Source organism: Oryctolagus cuniculus, chromosome 4 (assembly GCF_051225735.1).
Source record: "Oryctolagus cuniculus isolate XC-2025 breed Fujian yellow rabbit chromosome 4, ASM5122573v1, whole genome shotgun sequence".
NCBI classification, from domain to species: domain Eukaryota; kingdom Metazoa; phylum Chordata; class Mammalia; order Lagomorpha; family Leporidae; genus Oryctolagus; species Oryctolagus cuniculus.
In genome coordinates, this window is record NC_142870.1 from 107,141,161 (window position 1) to 107,159,420 (window position 18,260).

At 40.4% G+C, this 18,260-nt stretch overlaps 1 protein-coding gene across 1 annotated transcript in view; it reads left to right on the forward strand.

The window, feature by feature from the left end:
* Positions 1–18,260, forward strand: part of SPATA16 (spermatogenesis associated 16) — a 285,443-nt gene that overhangs the window by 195,020 nt on the left and 72,163 nt on the right. Inside the window, exon 6 of the mRNA XM_002716430.6 lies at positions 9,683–9,830. Coding sequence (XP_002716476.2) covers positions 9,683–9,830 — 148 coding nt within the window. The remainder of the gene's footprint in view (positions 1–9,682; positions 9,831–18,260) is intronic.

Sequence of the window (18,260 nt, forward strand, 5' to 3'; positions counted from 1 at the left end):
TGTTGGAAAGCTCTATTAGCACTTTCTTCCTCCTGCTAAGAATTCCACTTCAGCCCTCTGGAGAGCTATGCAAAAACCTTTTGTATGTTTAGAATCCTCTGTTACTACTAGTTGGGGCTATAGACCTCATTTACAAGTCTGCATAGCCTGATGGCTCAGAGCAGAAGGCTCTGACTGAAACACAATTGAGCTAACTCCCAGCTCTGTCATGAAGTAGCTGTGTGAACTGTATACCACGATGCAGAATCTCTGAAGACTGACTTTTCCTTATCTGTAAAATTGAGTAATAAAGCCTGCTTTCTGTGTAATCTTAACAGACTAACAGAATAATGTATGGATAACGCTTGGCCAGTGCAGAATAAATGGTGATTCAATTAATAAGTAAGTTTTACAGATTGATCAATGAACTAAACAAAGCTAAACCAGAGTCCAGGAGCACATTGCTATCTGACAACAGAAAGTTAGTCCCTGCAACCTCAGCCTCCTCTCCAGGTTAAGCATGCTAAGATACCCTCAGCATCTCCAAGGTACACTTCTTCAAGGGCATTGCTGATTTTCCACTCAAAGTCATTTTGCATAGACACCTAAGAGATAAAACAAGTGCTTAGTATAACAAAAAAGAGAGAGAGAGAGAGAGAGAAAAGAATATGACGAGCTTGGGAACCAGGTCACCAGATCCTTCTTCCAAAGCTGCCGTTAATTATCTATGTGTGCCAGCAAGTCACGCTCCGATCTAAAATCAAGGAATACAATAAAAAAAAACAGGATACAGTTAAGGATAGGAACAATTACCTTCATACAACCAATTAAAGTATAGAGATGATATATACAACGACAAAAAAGGGTTCCAACCTGTTGACATTTACAACCAAATCAGAGACTAACCCTCATTAGTAGCACCAGTTGTCTTTATGAAGTATTTGCGGGTAATGTAGCTATTTATTCCTGTGATACTATCCCATGATTCACTTGAAGTCAAGAATAAAAATTCTGTGGCTCCCTGAAGAATCTGGAGGCTGCTGAAATCCACACTTGCAACCTTCAGTATCCATCAGTTGGTGCTTCTCTAATGTGCAAGTAGAAAATTACTCAAGATCTTTAGATTAAGAATGTATATTAAATTCCATATATAAATTATATGTTTTGCCATTAAAAAACACTAGATGAACCTAAGTTTATTAATATTTAAGCTTCCCTACAAGATACTTTTTGTTTGATGTTTCTAAATGTCTCTTCGAAACAGGCATGCTGGCTAATGGCATATCCTAAATCTAATGAGAATGCCATGAACTAAATAGTTTTACTGTAGCCAGTAGGTGGGAATGATAGATATTCTGTTTTGTGTTAAGATTATTTTCAAGAGAATCTTGATCTAGTTGTGGTTTGATGTGGTCTATTTGTTTCTCTGTGTTACAGTCAAATTCTAGTTGGCCTTAGAGACAGAAATAAGATAGTGATGGAAAAAGAAAAAGAGAAATAATAGTTGAGCTTATACTTCTAGGAATTTACAATCTAATTGGAAGGATGAAAAGTCACTCTGTGTAGGAAAAATCATTGGCTTAGGAGACTTAGGTTCTCATCTTGCATCCATCCCTAATTTTGTGGCCTCAGATGAATCACCAGAACCCAGCAAGTCTGTTTCCTTGGTTATAAAGTCGAGTGATTATAAAATAGTATCTTAGATCCCTTCCATCTATCCTCGGTTCTGTGTGGAAGGGACATGGAAATAAAAGTTGGCTTCAAAACATGAATGATTGAAAACTGATGCCAGGTAAATCTTAGGCATTAAGTGCTAAAATTACTCAGTTCATGGAAACATATATAATCATAATTGTAACCCTAACTCTAATCAAACTGGACTGTAAACAGCAATACACAGGGGTCTGCAAAAAAAACATGGAAGTATATATTGTGGAAAAACTGTGCATGTATTTCAAAACATTTTATGCCAAAATAAACTTGTCTCTTAATTCCATTTTTTCATGAACATTTTGAAGTGCCCTTGTTTATACAATGGTATGTACAGGTGTGTGGCAGGGCCTAAGTACTTAGACCATCTTCTGCTTTCCCAAGTGTATTAGCAGGGAGTTGCATCAGAATTGGAGCAACCAGAACTCAAACTGGTCCTCATATATGATGCTGACATTGCAGGAAGTGACTTAACTCACTGTGCCACAATGCTGGCCCTAGAAAATATACTCTTTTTTTTATTTATTTGATAGGTAAAGCTTTAGACAGAGAGAGAGACAGAGAGAAAGGTCTGCCTTCCATTGGTTCACTCCCCTAATGGCCGCCACGGCCGGCACTACGCCAATCCAAAGCCAGGAGCTGGGCACTTCCTCCTGATCTCCCATGCGGGCCCAGGGACACAAGCACCTGGGCCATCCTCCGCTGCGCTCCCAGGCCACAGCAGAGAGCTGAACTGCAAGAAGAGCAACCGGGACTAGTACCCAGCGCCCCAACTGGGACTAGAACCCAGGGTGCCAGCGCCGCAGGCGGAGGATTAGCCAATGAGCCATGGTGAAAATACTCTTAAGTTCAATTCTCAATTTCATGAATCACTTCTCAGCCTTTTAGCTAACATCAAGTGTAGTATATGAATTTCATGAAAATTGAAATCATCCCAGTTAAACCAATGCATGTTTACAGGGAGTAAAGTTCGAAACATTGCTCACCAAATTTTATTTTTATATTTCCTAAAAAATTATAGTCACTATACAAAATTTTACTATTATCAATGTCAGAACAAAGAGCTCTATTAACCGCTAAAGACTAATTGTATCCAACTCAAACATTTATGGCTTACAATTACAGAAAATTTTCTTTGCATTTAATTATGTCAACTCTGAAAGTAAAACAACACAATCATAATATTCAATCACTAGTAATGCCTAGCTAGGCATTAAAACTCATTTTAAGGGGATTTAAGGGAAACAGTGTCTATAAAATCATGTATATGTTATTTTATCTCAAAATGCTGTGTGTTTCTTCAATTCTTTTATAACAGATAAGGGTTAGGAGATTAAAATGGATTATGAAAGGGATTCCAATTTTTATATATTATTTACAAAAAGGGATAGTCTAACCACAGCAACACACAATCCCCAAATTTTAGTAACTGAAAACTACAAAATCTGATTTCTCATACTGTAGTCCAATGTTAAGTGTTCCTGTTTCATTCCCCTCAAATCAGCAATTTGGGAACCCACAGCACCCCCGTTCTATATATGGCTCCATCTTCCTTCACATCCTGGAAGTCTTCTTCCTTCAGAAAGGCAATAAGGAAAGAAAATAAAGGATTGTGCTAGGCCAGGTTTTATGCGCCAGCTCTGGAAAAAGTAAACATCACTGCTGTCTATTTTCCATTGGCCTGAACTTATCCACAATTAATTTCAATAGAATCTGGAAGATGCTTACTATGTACCCAAGAAGTAAAACCTTAATTTTCAAAAAAGGAAGTGAAATATGTATTTATACCCTAAATCTAAATTCTATAAAATTAGAAAACCTGTACTTCCTCAGAAAAGCCACTTAAGTTTCCCCAAATTTCAGTACACTATGCTGCAGAATTTCTAAGTTTCCTTCCTGATCTTAATCTAAGTGAATCAACTTACTACAATTATGATCAGCCCTAATATTGGGAGCAATAAAAGAATAAGTTGATAATAATCTACAATAATTTGATCACTTTTTCTAGTTAGAAATGACAGGCTTTCCAATCACTGAACCAGGCATGTTGCTAAAAAGTCATAATTTGCCAAATTTTCCAGCTAAAAATAGGAAAACAATTGTATGATCCCATAATTCTAAAAAAGTTTAAAAAGTTTGTCATTTCTACCAGCTTTTTTCTGAGCAACTTACATGCTCTTAAAAATTTACCAGAAAGAACCAGTGCTCTTGAATAGAAGGAGATGAATTTTCTGTCCTTTTTGCTAGTCACCTATTTCCCTCTACTTGTATTGCTTATCCTTATAACATTCTCCTATGTTCAAGAACTAACTCTCTTTTGTTATGATAATTGTTACACAATTATCCTGGGCAAGTTGTTTTCTAAGGTAACATGTGGCTGTTTTTACATAGCTAAAATACAAGGAAAAATAATTATAAATTACTGTTTGTAGAGAAAATAAGCTGTCCACATACACTCTTGATTTATGTAACCATAAGCTTTAAAACATGATAAATGTGAGGACAGCAATAGAGAGTTACTAGGATCCACAAATATAAACACCTAAGGTCAAATCTTCCTTTCTTTTTTTTTTCTTTTTTTAAAGATTTATTTATTTATTTCAAAGTTAGAGTTATCAAGAGACAGAAGGAGATGTAGAGAGAGAGAAAGAGAGAGAGGTCTTCCATCCGCTGTTCACTCCCCAATTGGCCACAATGGCCAGAGCTGTGCTGATATGAAGTCCTGAGCCAGGAACTTCCTCCTGGTCTTCCCACGCAGGTGCAGGGGCCCAAGGACTTGGGCCATCTTCTACTGCTTTCCCAGGCCATAGCAGAGAGCTGGATTGGAAGTGGAGCAGCCAGGACTTGAACCAGTGCCCATATGGGATGCTGGCACTGGAGGCAGCAGCTTTACCTGCTATACCACAACACTGACCCCCAAATCTTCCTTTGAAATGGCAGCAGAGAAAGCATAATTAACAACAACCTGTAGTTCACATTAGGGCCCATGGACTGCCCCATTCTCTGCAGCATTTTGACAGAGAGGAAAACCATACTTGAGAAACAGTAGTTCAATTACAGGATATTTATATCAAATGAAAGTAGCATTGTTGTGGATATTGTGTCTCAGCAGTTAAAATGCCACTTGGGACCCTGGCATCCGATGTTGGAGTCCCTGGAGTCAACTCTCAGCTTCAGTTCCAATTCCAGATGCCTGCTAATGCACACACTGGGAGGCAGCAGGTGATGGCTGAAAATTCTTGGTTCCCTGCTACCCATGTGAGAGACCTGGATTGAGTTCCAGGTTCCTAGCTTTGGCCTGTCCTATACCAAACTGTTAGAGGCATGGAATATAGGTCTTTCTCCTCTCCTCTCCTCTCTTTGCCCATTCCCTTCCCTCCCCTCTCCTCTCCTCTCCTATCTTCTCTCCTCTCCATCTAACTCTCAAATACCTAAGAATTAGAAAACATTGTGTTTGAAATCTAACTCCAACATTAGTACAAGCAGTAATGCCTCACCTGGTCTCTTCCTTTATTTTCAAAATCAAAGAAAAATTTTTACTGACCATTAAAAGTACATCTAGGGGTAGATGTTTGGTACAGCAAGTTCTACTACTACTTAGGATGTCTATATCCAATATCAGAGTGCTGGTTCAACTCCCAGCTACTCCATGTCTGATCCACCTTCCTACTGCTGTACCTGGAAGGCAGCAGATGATGATCCAAGTGCTTAGGTGCCTGCCACTCACATGGAAGATGCAGATGGAGTTCCAAGCTCCTGACTTCAGCTTGACCCTTCCCTGGCTACTATAGGCATTTGGGTAGTGAACTAGCATATAGAAGATTCTCTCTCTCTCTCTCTCTCTCTCTCCTTCTCTCCTTATCACTCACCTTTCAAATAAGTACATCTTAAAATGAAAGTGCACATAAATCTATACATTTAAATGTCATGATTATTTCCACATATTCTAGTGTTTACAAGTATTTTCAATCTGTTTTTTATTCATATGCTTTTTCTTTAAGATTTATTTGTTTATTTGAAAGGCAGACTTACAGAGAGAGAGAAAGAGAGCACTTCCATTCACTGGTTCACTCCCCAAATGGTCTCAACGGCCAGAGCACATCAAATATGAAGCCAGCAGCCAGGAGCTCCTTCCAAGTCTCCCACATGGGTTCAGAGGCCCAAGTACTTGGGCCACCTTCCAGTGCTTTTCCAGGCACATTAGCAGGGAGCTGGATCAAACGTCCATATGGGATGCTGGCATCCCAGGCAGCAGCTTTACCCGCTATGCTACAATGCCCACTCCTAGTTTTTACAAGTTTGTAAGTGTAATTTTTAATTTGTACACATTAGACTATTTAAGTAAAACAAGTTGAACTCTAAATTAATTGCCATCACAAAGTGAAAATCTGATATTTTGGTATATAAACTATAACAGTTCAAAATACCCACTATTTTAATAAAGTACAGATATTGAATTTTTTCCAGATCGTTCTACAGAGCTATTCAATAATGTACCAAAAATGCTGCAAAAAATATGTACTAAGATTCTATTCCTTTACAAGAGCAAGGTAAAACAGATTCAAAGCCTCAAGATTATCTTTTCTCCAGAAGAGCAAAAATTATTAGCACAGTAAAACACAGCAAGGCCGTTCCAGGATGTGGTGCAAGGGTATAATCAGTCTCCTCAAGTCTACTTCATTTGTAATGTTTCTCCATGCAACTATAATAATTTCCTTTGAGAAAGCATACCGTGAAGAATTCCTTGATTATTGGTAAATTCTATAAGTGCTCTGGTCACTTACCATCTCCAGGATAGACAGCAGAAACCATGAAAGAACCATCTCTATTGGTTTTCCATGGACAGTGAGAGGCCATTCCTCCTGAGAGGTCCAAATGCAGTCCCTGAGCATTATTCCAGGAGAACAGATTCTCCAATAAGCACATTAGGTTACCATGGGAAACCCACACTTCTGCCATTTGCAAAACTCTGGTGAATGCTTGTGGGCACAAGTCTTACCTGCCTGCGTGAGATGGCTTAGCACAGCTCCCCTGCCTGTAGTCATGGATGCTGCCAGCAACTGGAAAAGAAAAGGTGTGGAAATAGTGTTTTCTTCCATCCTGTTCTGACTGGGATACTGCTAACAGCTTTCTGGACACAATCTGGAGCATTGAATACCTTCACTAACCTTCTTAGTATAAAATTTAAGTCAAAGTAACCTCCACCAAGTTAGTCAGAGAGACCTACAGAAAAGATTTTGAGGTCTTACAAACTGTTAAGGGTAGAAAGAAGTATGAACACTTAACAGTTTGTAAGACCTCAAAATCTTTTCCCTAGAATGGGACTGTATTTGGAGATGGGATAGGATCTTTATTTTCATTTTATTTTAAAGGCAGAGGGACAGAGAGAGAAAAAGATAGATCTTCCCTTCACTGGTTCACTTCCCAGACACCTGCCACAGCTGGAGCTGGGCAAAGCTGAAGCCAGGAACTAAGAACTCCATCCAGGTCTCCCTCATGGGTGGCAAAAACCCAAGAACTTGAGCCATAGCCTGCTGCTTCACAGGGTATGTATTAGCAGGGAGCTGGATCAGAAACAGCATAGACAGGACTGAATCAGGGACTCCCATATGACATTTGGGTGTCCCAGGCAGTGACTTAAGTGCTACACCAAATGCCCATCCTGGTGATGGGATCTTTCAAGGGGTAGTTAAGTTAAAGTGAGCTTTATAGGGTGGGCGCTAACCACTGTGACTGGTGTCTTTATTAGAAAAGGAGATAAGGACACAGACACATCCAGAGGAAAGACCATGTGAAATCAGAGAGAGACAACTGCCATTTATAAGCCAAACAGAAGGCCTCAGAAGAAACCAACCCAGCTGACAACTCCATCCATATTGGTTTCCAACGTGCAGAATTCTGAGAAAATACATTTCTGTTGTTTAAGCCCCTCACCCTCTGGTATTTTACCTGGCAGCCCTAGAACACTAATTCTGGAATGAACAGCCTACAGAGACAGGAAAGTCAGATCTTGAATTTAGAAGTGAATTCTGGGCACTGGTGCCTGTGGCGTAGTAAGTTAAGCCTCCACCTGCAGTGCCAGTATCCCATATGGGCATCGGTTTATGTCCTGGCTGCTCCTCTTCTGATGCAGCTCTCTGCTAATGGCCTGGGAAAGCAGTGGAAGATGGCCCAGGTGCTTGAGCCCCTGCACCCTCGTGAGAAACCTAATAGAAGCTCCAGGTTCCTGGCTTAGGTCAGCCTAGCTCCCACTATTCTGGCCATTTGGATAGTGAACCAGTGGATGAAAGACCTCTCTCTGTCTTTCCCTCTCTCTGTAATTCTGCCCCTCAAGTAAATAAATATATTTTACAAATAAGAAGAAGAAATGAAATCCAGGACAGTTTTCTTCTCTAGCATATCACTCCACACGGATCTGGGTGAACCTATGCACTTGCATGGTCTGGACGGGCCATTCCAGGATGGATTTTGATGGTGAACATATCCAAGCAACATGATGGAGAAATTACTGCTTCTACTCAATACAAAGGATCCCTTGGTTTGCTGAAAGACTAGTAGCTCGTTCTTACTGCATCTCTGGATTCCGTACTTGTTGCCAGCATTATCTTTGTTAGCTTTCCAAAGTTGACATCTGGGCCTCAGCATCCAGACTCTGACATACACAACCCAGTGCAACTCTGAGTGCTGGCTCTGGGTGTGACCTCCCAGCCATATTTTTTCTCTTCCAGTTCCTTGAACTTGGAAAGGACAATATTGTGGGCAATGTAAGTTCTGTCATTCAGTCTTCAGTCATTCAGAAATATGAATTTCATTCGGAAATTTGCCCACCATTAATTTTTGCATAATTTTCTGATGCAGCGTTGGAGGAAGGAAGATCCTTTGCATCCAAAAAAAGTATTGCAGTGCTGCTCTTTTACAGGCAACACATATGAGGTCAGAGACAATTCGAGGTCACTGAGGAATTGAGCAGGCAATGAACAAGTTCAATGAGACTACTCAGTTTAAAATAACTCCTTATTGCTCTTAACATCATCAGTATACAAAATACTATGCTGATTCTAATATAAATTGTTATTTGTTCAATGATTTTTTTTTCTCTGTTAGAAAGTTCAAACATTTTTTCTGATTAGTTGTTGACACTTCATTGTCAGGGGAAATACATAGGGATTTTTATATGCTTTTATGCCATTTTCAGAGAAATGAGATAACTATAGACATTTCCACTGCTTATTCAATATTCAAACCTCATTAGAAGGAAAAGTTGTAGGAAAAGAAAAAACCCCTCTCAAAATTATACAGCTTTCTTTTGGTCGGTTACTAATAGCGATGGACCTATTTAAAACAGGAAGTTGTGATGCTGGCAAAGCTTTCCCCAGAACGGTACAGGAGCAAAGATCACTTAAAGAAATCCTGCAAAAGGTGAATCCCTCTTAAATGGCTCTTGTGATCCAGAGGGAAAGGAGACTTTGCTGGGAGGAAGCTAGTCAAGGTTATTCCCATTCCAAAAGGCTTTCCCAGGTATTGGAAGGAGGGGGAAAATGGCATCTGTGTTGTTACCATGCTATTTATAGGAAATACTTAGATCTGCATAATTCACTGTGTGTGTGTGTGTGTGTGTGTGTGTGTGTTTTAAAGAAAACTGTATAAATTGCTCACCAGTTTGTAAGTTAATTATCCTGCTGGACTTAAGAATTTGAATTTTAAAATCAACTAAAAAATTACACTTTAGAAAATAAAATTTTTATTTTTATCTTGAAACAAACTCAGTTTGGAGGTGCCTGTTTGCAAACGTTCTTCATTTAATTGGTTTTCTTACTATGAAGTAGTATTTCCAGAACTAATTAAAGTTCTGTTCTAATGAATATTCAAGACAAAAATATGTTCTTTACAGTACAATATATAGAGTTCTAAGAAACCCATAAAGATAATTATATTTTTACATTCTTGAAAAGTCATGTTACTGATGCCAGATGGACTGTGTGTTTCCTCTCAGGCCATGATTGAAGAAGCCATCACCAGAGCTGAAGCTTTCTCTGTCATGTACACACCATTTGCAACCAGAATAACAACCGACAAAGTAGAAAAAGTCAAAGAGGTTTTCACAAAAACTCATCCTGCATATATGGAGTATATCTACACAGGTAAGATGCAACAGCTTCAAGTAAGCAGCTGATACTTTGTTTCCATTCAAATACAGGGTCCTTCCTTACTTATTGGGTCATGGTTTCTGTTACAAAGGTGTGTCGCCTTGCTCTGATGACTTGAAATAAATTTCTTTTTTAAAATTTTAAGTAGGGCTTGCTTTGTAGGTCTAGTACAGTATTCTTTGTACCTTCATGTTTATGTGTTTTGTGAAGAGAGGGAAGGCCAGTGCTGTGGCTCACTTGGCTAATCCTCTGCCTGTGGTGCCGGCACCCCAGGTTCTAGACCCGGTTGGTTGGAGCACCGGATTCTGTCCCAGTTGCCCCTCTTCCAGTCCAGCTCTCTGCTGTGGCCCGAGAAGGCAGTGGAGGATGGCCCAAGTGCTTGGGCCCTGCACCCGCATGGGAGACCAGGAGAAGCACCTGGCTCCTGGCTTCGGATCGGCGCAGAGCGCCGGCCGCAGCAGCCATTGGGGGGTGAACCAACGGCAAAGGAAGACCTTTCTCTCTGTCTCTCTTTCTCACTGTCCACTCTGCCTGTCAAAAAAAAGAAAAAAAAGAAAGAAAGAAAAGAGGGGGCTGGCACTGTGGTGCAACAAGCTACGACACAGTTTGTATCATCAGCATCCCACAATGGGGAGCCTGTTTGCATCTGGGCTGTTCCACTTTGGTACACTTCTGATGCAGCTTCCTGCTGATTTGCCTGGAAAGTCAGCGGATGATGGCCCAAATGCCACCCATATGGAAGACCTAGATGTAGGTCCTGGCTCCTGGCTTTGGCCTGGCCCAGTGCTGGCTGTTATGGCCATTTGTGGAGTGAACTGGAGAATAAGAGATATCTCCCTCCCTCTCTCTCTCTCTCTCTCTCTCTCTCTGCTGTTGCTCTGCCTTTCAAATAAATAAATCTTTTATAAAATGGATTTTTATTCTAAATTAAGAACCGTCCAGAGCTGGCACTGTGGTGCAGTAAGTTAAGCCACCGCCTGCAACACCAGCATCCCATTTGGATGCCTGTTCAAGTCTCAGCTGCTCCAGTTCCAATCCAGCTCCCTGCTAGTGTGCCTAGGGAAGCAGAGGAAAATCGCCCAAATGCTTAGGCCCCTGCATCCTTGTGGGAGACCCGGAAGAAGTTCTCAGCTCCTGGCTCCTGGCCAAGCCTTGGCTGTTGGGGCCATTTGGAGAGTGAAGAAGTAGATGGAGGCTGGCGCCGCGGCTCACTAGGCTAATCCTCTGCCTTGCGGCGCCAGCACACCAGGTTCTAGTCCCGATCGGGGCACCGGATTCTGTCCCAATTGCCCCTCTTCCAGGCCAGCTCTCTGCTGTGGCCAGGGAGTGCAGTGGAGGATGCCCCAGGTACTTGGGCCCTGCACCCCATGGGAGTACCTGGCTCCTGCCATCGTATCAGCGTGGTGCACCGGCCGCAGTGCGCCGGCCGCGGCAGCCATTGGAGGGTAAACCAACAGTAAAGGAAGACCTTTCTCTGTGTCTCTCTCTCTCTCACTAACTGCCTATCCAAAAAAATAAAAATAAATAAAATAAAAAAAGAAGTAGATGGAAGACCCCTCTCTCTAACTCTGCCTTTCAAATGAATTAAATGAATCTTAAAAAAAAATCCAACAATGATTACCATATTTTTAAAAGATTGATTGATTGATTTTCCAGGCATAGTGACAGAGCAATCCTCCATCTACTGATTCACTCCCCAAATGGCCATAATGGCAAAGGCTGGACCAGGCAGAAGCCAGGAGCCAGGAGCTACATCCTGGCCTCTCCCATGGATGGCAGGGGCCCAAATACTTGTACCATCATCTACTGCCTTCTCAGGTGCATTAGAAGAATACTGGATCAGAAGTGGAACAGCTGGGACTTGAGCAAACACTCCAATATGTGGCGCCAACATCTCAGTTGGCACCATAACCTACTGTGCCACAAATATTATGACAAACCCATAATGACTACCATATTAAGCAAAAATCTCTAAATGCACATACCTAGTATTACATCCTTCTGTTAAGGATCCTTCATTCTTTTTCTTCCCAGGCCCTTGGAGATGAGTCATTGATTTATAGGATTCAGAATGTACTCTGTTTTGATCACTTCTAAAGTACCAGGCACTCTACATTCATTATCTCTTGTCATTCTCATAATTTATGAAGTAAAATCATTCCCATTCAAAAAACAGTAACAAAAGAAGACAAATTGCTTTTACAAAGATGCACAGAAAACTATTGCATGGTGGTGGCAGGCTTTGCATTTGAACTCATGTCCTAGTCATAGGGTTACACTATTTCCCAGTAATGGAGACATTAAATTTAGGTCCTATGGATTCCTTACTTTTCTCCACAATGACACAAGCCCTTAAAGGAAAGATATTAAGTCAATAAAACTATTGATGACTTACTAGTAAATAGCTTAGGACCAATGGGAATTTTAGGACAAATAAAAGGTGGGGGAAGCAGAATATATGCGATCATGACCACTAGTGCTGATTTGCTTCATTTGAGTATTTTATAAGGAAGTAAGTAAGGATGTCTCAAAACACATTTTTTGCTAATTATTATAAATTATTCATTATCTTGTTATATATTCTTAGGGGGTTTTTCTGGATCAGAGCACAAGTAGCACATCAAAGTTGTGGTTATCTAGCACTGTGGAAAATTAGTCTGACTCAGCTATTTCCAATGCCACTCTCAGTCCCATTGGAATGAAGAGATATTCGAAGAATTACCAGTTTGCCAATTCCTCTTCTGGTAGAATGAGCTCAGTTATATTTAACCTACTTTACAAAGAAGTCATGAAGATTAATTAATACTCAGGAAGCACTGTTGACACCAAGAGTTTAAAAACAATAATAACTTTAATGACTTTAATGACTCATGTCTCATGTAACTCCATCAGACCTGTTATCAAGGTAAATTATGATCTTTTGGCAAGACAGTTTGTGCTAAAGGATGTTATACTTTGGAAGAGAAGATAATTGTAAGTTATTAATGATCGTTTCTATTATTTTATAATTTTATAATTAGTAATTGCTGGGGTCTGACACTGCTACATGAAAACCCAGAGAGGAAAGACACAGCTTCTAGAGGGGTATAGGAGGTAGGGAAGGCAGTGAAAATTTGTATTTCCTTGGGACTTACCAAGTTCTTTGCTCTGTGGAAACTGAGCTTGGGACTAACAAAGCTATTGAATTGGTGCCATCATTAGCCTCTGTCGCAAATTAAGGGATTTCTCCTGAAGTCATCGCTGGAATGATGCTGAATCAACTATTGCTAGAGACAGAAACAAGATGTTGGAGAGTTGTGGCTTTTTTCCCCCAGGCAATGGCAAGGTGGATGAAGGCACAGAGCACAGAAAGTGGGAAAGCCTGGTGTTATTTTTAGCATCTGGACATTTCTCCCAGGAGGTTAGAGAAGTGATTGGAGAGAGCAGACATAAGGAGCCAAACATAGTAGCTTGGAGAAGAGCCTCACAAAGAGAGATGAGGCCTTGCTACTTAGTTTTCTTGGTACCTCCCAAAAACCAGGATCCTCCTTTTATAAGACTTGTAGGCCAAATTTAAGAAGGTTCTGTCCTGACAACTTGTTAAATGATTTATTTCAGCTAGTATTCATGCAGCATATGTGACAGGACAGTCAAACAGCAAATGTGTGCAAGCATAAGACTCTAACTTTTTTACCTACCTCTATTCTTCTTTACTCTACCCAGATTCAGAAATCAATTCTGTTTCATCTCTCGGGACTCATGACCACCCGGGGAATTCTAAAATTCTGTCTCTTTTCCAATAAATACCTAATCATATTCACCAGCCCCCTTGCCCTTTTCAAGGATTGTTCTTCTTCCCCTTAACTGGCTTTGTCTTTCCCAGTGTTCAAGCACACCCAGTGTTCTCAGAATCAGTGGATATGTGAGGAAAGCAAGCTGGCCAGTGTCACTGGTGATTAAGTCTGGTGGCTTGAGCAGCACCCAAATGCTCATCTGTGTGACAAATCAAGTGACCCAAGGGTGCTGAATAGATTCCCCATCCTGCCACTTCCTATGTGTATCAAGCACACCAGTTGATCCCACTCTGAGAGTCCCTCTTCTGGAGAGAATGCTGGCTTGTGAACCAGCCACCTTCTGAGTCTTGTACTAGAAACCACGTCCACTCAACAGACTCAAAGTAGTCATAGCTCTCTCTACAACTTTGCTGTGTTACTCTGCCTTTTCTCCCTTTCCCAGGATCCTAGGGGCAAGAAGAGGATCTACCATGGAAATGGGGGGTTTGTTTCTCTACTCATTTATTCAGCCAACATTTAGTGGGCACACGTATCCTATACACTATTCCGGGTGGTGCCAAAGATATACCTGCTCCTGAGAAGAGAACAGACATATGGGGGGGGGGTGTTTTATTTATTTCTAGTTTTTTAACACATTCAATATAGTCCATAGATACAATTCAAGAAAATAATTATATTCCCTTCCTGCCTCCCTTACTTCTTCTTTCTCCCTCCTACTCTCCCTCCCTCTACCTTTCTATTATAGTCAAGGCTTAACAATCCAACTAATAAAAATTTTAACAAGTAAAAAGCAAAAAGACCCTAGTTTAGCTAGAAATAGGTAAGGGCTATAAACAATAATCAAATGGAGGCCGGCGCTGTGGCTCACTTGGTTAATCCTCCACCTGTGGCGCCAGCCTCCTGAGTTCTAGTCCCGGTTGGGGCGACAGATTCTGTCCTGGTTGCTCCTCTTCCAGTCCAGCTCTCTGCTGTGGCCTGAAAGGCAGTGGAAGATGACCCAAGTACTGGGCCCTACACCCGCATGGGAGACCAGGAGAAGCACCTGGCACCTGGCTTGGGATAGGCACAGTGCATCGGCCGTAGCGGCCATTTTGGGGGTGAACCAATGGAAGGAAGACCTTTCTCTCTGTCTCTCTTTCTCACTGTCCAACTCTGCCTGTCAAAAAAATAATAATAATCAAATGGAAAGATGAGCATTTCTCTCATATATAGGAAATTTTAAAATAATCACAGATTATAAAAACTATAGTAATATAACATCTTTAAACATTGATTTGACAAAGGTATAAAACAAAGACTGACAAAACTATATTTGCAGTGATACTGATATACACAGGCATTCTTGCTTGCTTGCTAAATTGCTTTTTTTAAACTTTTATTTAATAAATATAAATTTCCAAAGTATAGCTTACAGATTACAGTGGCTTTTTCGCCCCCAATAATTTCTCTCTCACCCGCAACCTCCCATCTCCCGCTCCCTCTCCCATCCCATTCACATCAAGATTAATTTTCAATTCTCTTTATATACAGAAGATCAGTTTAGCATATATTAAGTAAAGATTTCAACAGTTTGCACCCACACAGAAACACAAAGTGTAAAGTACTGTTTGATTACTAGTTATACCATTGATTCACATAGTACAACACATTAAAGACAGAGATACTACAGTGGGAGTAAGTACATAGTGACTCCTGTTGTTGATTTAACAATTGACACTCTTGTTTATGGCATCAGTAAAAACCCTAGGCTCTTTTCATGAATTGCCAAGGCAACTTTTCAGTTGAGAAGCCTTTTGAGTTTGTCAACTCTGATCTTATTTAGACAAGGTCATAGTCAAAGTGGAAGTTCTCTCCTCCCTTCAGAGAAAGGTACCTCCTTCTTTGATGGCCCGTTCTTTCCACTGGGATCTCACTCACAGAGATCTTTCAGTTACTTTTTTTTTGCCAGAGTATCTTGGCTTTCCATGCCTAAAATACTCTCATGGGCTTTTTTAGCCAGATCCAAATGCCTTAAGGGCTGATTCTGAGCCAGAGTGCTGTTTAGGACATCTGCCATTCTATGAATCTGCTGTGTATCCCGCTTCCCATGTTGGATCGTTCTCTCCTTTTTAACTCTGTCAGTTAGTATTAGCAGACACTAGTCTTGTTTATGTGATCCCTTTGACTCTTAGTCCTATCATTATGATCGATTGTGAACTGAAACTGATCACTTGGACTAGTGAGATGGCATTGGTACCTGCTACCTTGATGGGATTTAATTGGAATCCCCTCAAACGTTTCTAACTCTACCATTTGGGGCAAGTCCAGTGGAGCATGTTCCAAACTGTATATCTCCTCCCTCTCTTATTCCCTCTCTTATATTGAACAGGGATCACTTTTCAGTTAAATTTAAACACCTAAGAATAACTGTGTCAATTAAAGAGTTTAACCCATAGTATTAAGTAGAACAAAAAGAATACTAAAAGGGATAAAGTATTACATTGTACATCAACCGTCAGGACAAGAGCTGATCAAGTCACTGATTCTCATAGTGTCCATTTCACTTCAACAGGTTTCCTTTTTGGTGCTTGGTTAGTTGTCACTGATCAGGGAGAACATATGATATTTGTCCCTTTGGGACTGGCTTATTTCACTCAGCATGATGTTTTCCAAATTCCTCCATCTTGTTGCAAATAACTGGATTTCGTTGTTTTTGACTGCTGTATAGTATTCTATAGAGTACATGTCCCATAATTTCTATATCCAGTCTATTGTTGATGGGCATTTGGGTTGGTTCCAGGTCTTAGCTATTGTGAATTGAGCTGCAATAATGTGCAGACAGCTTTTTTGTTTGCTGATTTCATTTCCTTTGGGTAAATTCCAAGGAGTGGGATGGCTGGGTTGAATGGTAGGGTTATATTCAGGTTTCTGAGGAATCTCCAGACTGACTTCCATAGTGGCTTAACCAATTTGCATTCCCACCAACAGTGGGTTAGTGTCCCTTTTTCCCCACATCCTCTCCAGCATCTGTTGTTGGTAGATTTCTGTATGTGAGCCATTCTAACCGGGGTGAGGTGAAACTTCATTGTAGTTTTAATTTGCATTTCCCTGATTGCTAGTGATCCTGAACATTTTTTCATGTGTCTGTTGGCCATTTGGATTACTCTTTTGAAAAATGTCTATTGCTTTAGCTATTTGAGGTCTCCTGTGTCTCCATATGAATTTCAGTATCATTTTTTCCAGATCTGTGAAGAATGTCTTTGGTATTTTGATTAGTATCGCATTGAATCTATAAATTGCTTTTGGGAGATTGGACATTTTGATGATATTGATTCTTCCAATCCATGAGCATGGAAGATTTTTCCATTTTTTGGTATCCTGTTCTATTTCTTTCTTTAAGATTTTGTAATTCTCATAATAGAAATCTTTAACATCCTTGGTTAGCTAACTTGCTTTTTTAATTTTAGTCCCCACATGTAAGGGAGAACATGTGGTATTAGCCTGGCTTATTTTACACACCATGATGTCCTCCAGTTGCATCTAATTTGTTGCAAATGGTAAAACATTCTTTCTTTTTTTGTTGTTTAATTTATTTGACAGGTAGAGTTACAGACAGTGAGAGAGAAAAAGACAGAGAGAAAGGTCTGCCTTCCGTTGGTTCACTCCCCAAATGGCCGCCACGGCCAGTGCTGTGCCAATCCGAGGCCAGGAGCCAGGTGCTTCCTCTGGTCCCCCACAAGGGTGTAGGGCCCAAGCACTTGAGCCATCATCCACTGCCTTCCTGGGCCACAGCAGAGAGCTGGACTGGAAGAGGAGCAACAAAGACTAGAATCCAGTGCCCATATAGATGCCGATGCCACAGGCAGAGCCACAGCGCCAGCCTCTAAAGGTTCTTTCTTACAGCTGAATAGTATTCCATCGTGTATATACACCACATTTTCTTTATTCATTCATGTAATGATGGACACCTTGGTTGATTCCGTATTTTGGCTGCTGTGAACAAGACTACTATATAAATGGTGGTGTAGGTATCTCTTTGCTATAACATGTTCATGTCTTTTGAGAATATGCCCAGAGGAGGGATTGATGGATCATATGAGAAGTCTATTTCCGGTTTTTTAGGAAATCTCCATACTGTTTTCCACAGTGACTGCACTCATTTACATTCCCACCAAGAGTGTAGAAGTTTCCCCTTTCTCCACGTCCTCCCAAGCATACTCTCTGTCTTTTAGGTCTCAGTCATTCTGGTGAGGTGATGTGCTATCTCATTGTGGTTTAATTTGTGTTTCCCTGATGGCTAGTAATGATGAACATTTTTTCACATATTTGTTAGCTATTTGTATTTCTTCTTTTGTGAACTGACTATTGAGGTCCTTTGCATGTTTCTTAACTAGCTTGGTTATCATTTTGTTGTTGAGTTTTTTAAGTTGCTGATATATTCTAGATAATAATCCTTTGTTGGATAGGTAGCTCACAAATATTTTTCCCGTTCTGTTGAATATCTCTTCACACTATTGATCATTTTCTTTGCTGTACAGAAGCTTCTGAGTTTCATATAATCCCATTTGTTTAGTTTTGCTTTTTTTAATAAAAATAAGTTTATTTTGGCATAAATTTTTTTAACTTTTATTTAATGAATATAAATTTCCAAAGTACAGCTTATGGATTACAA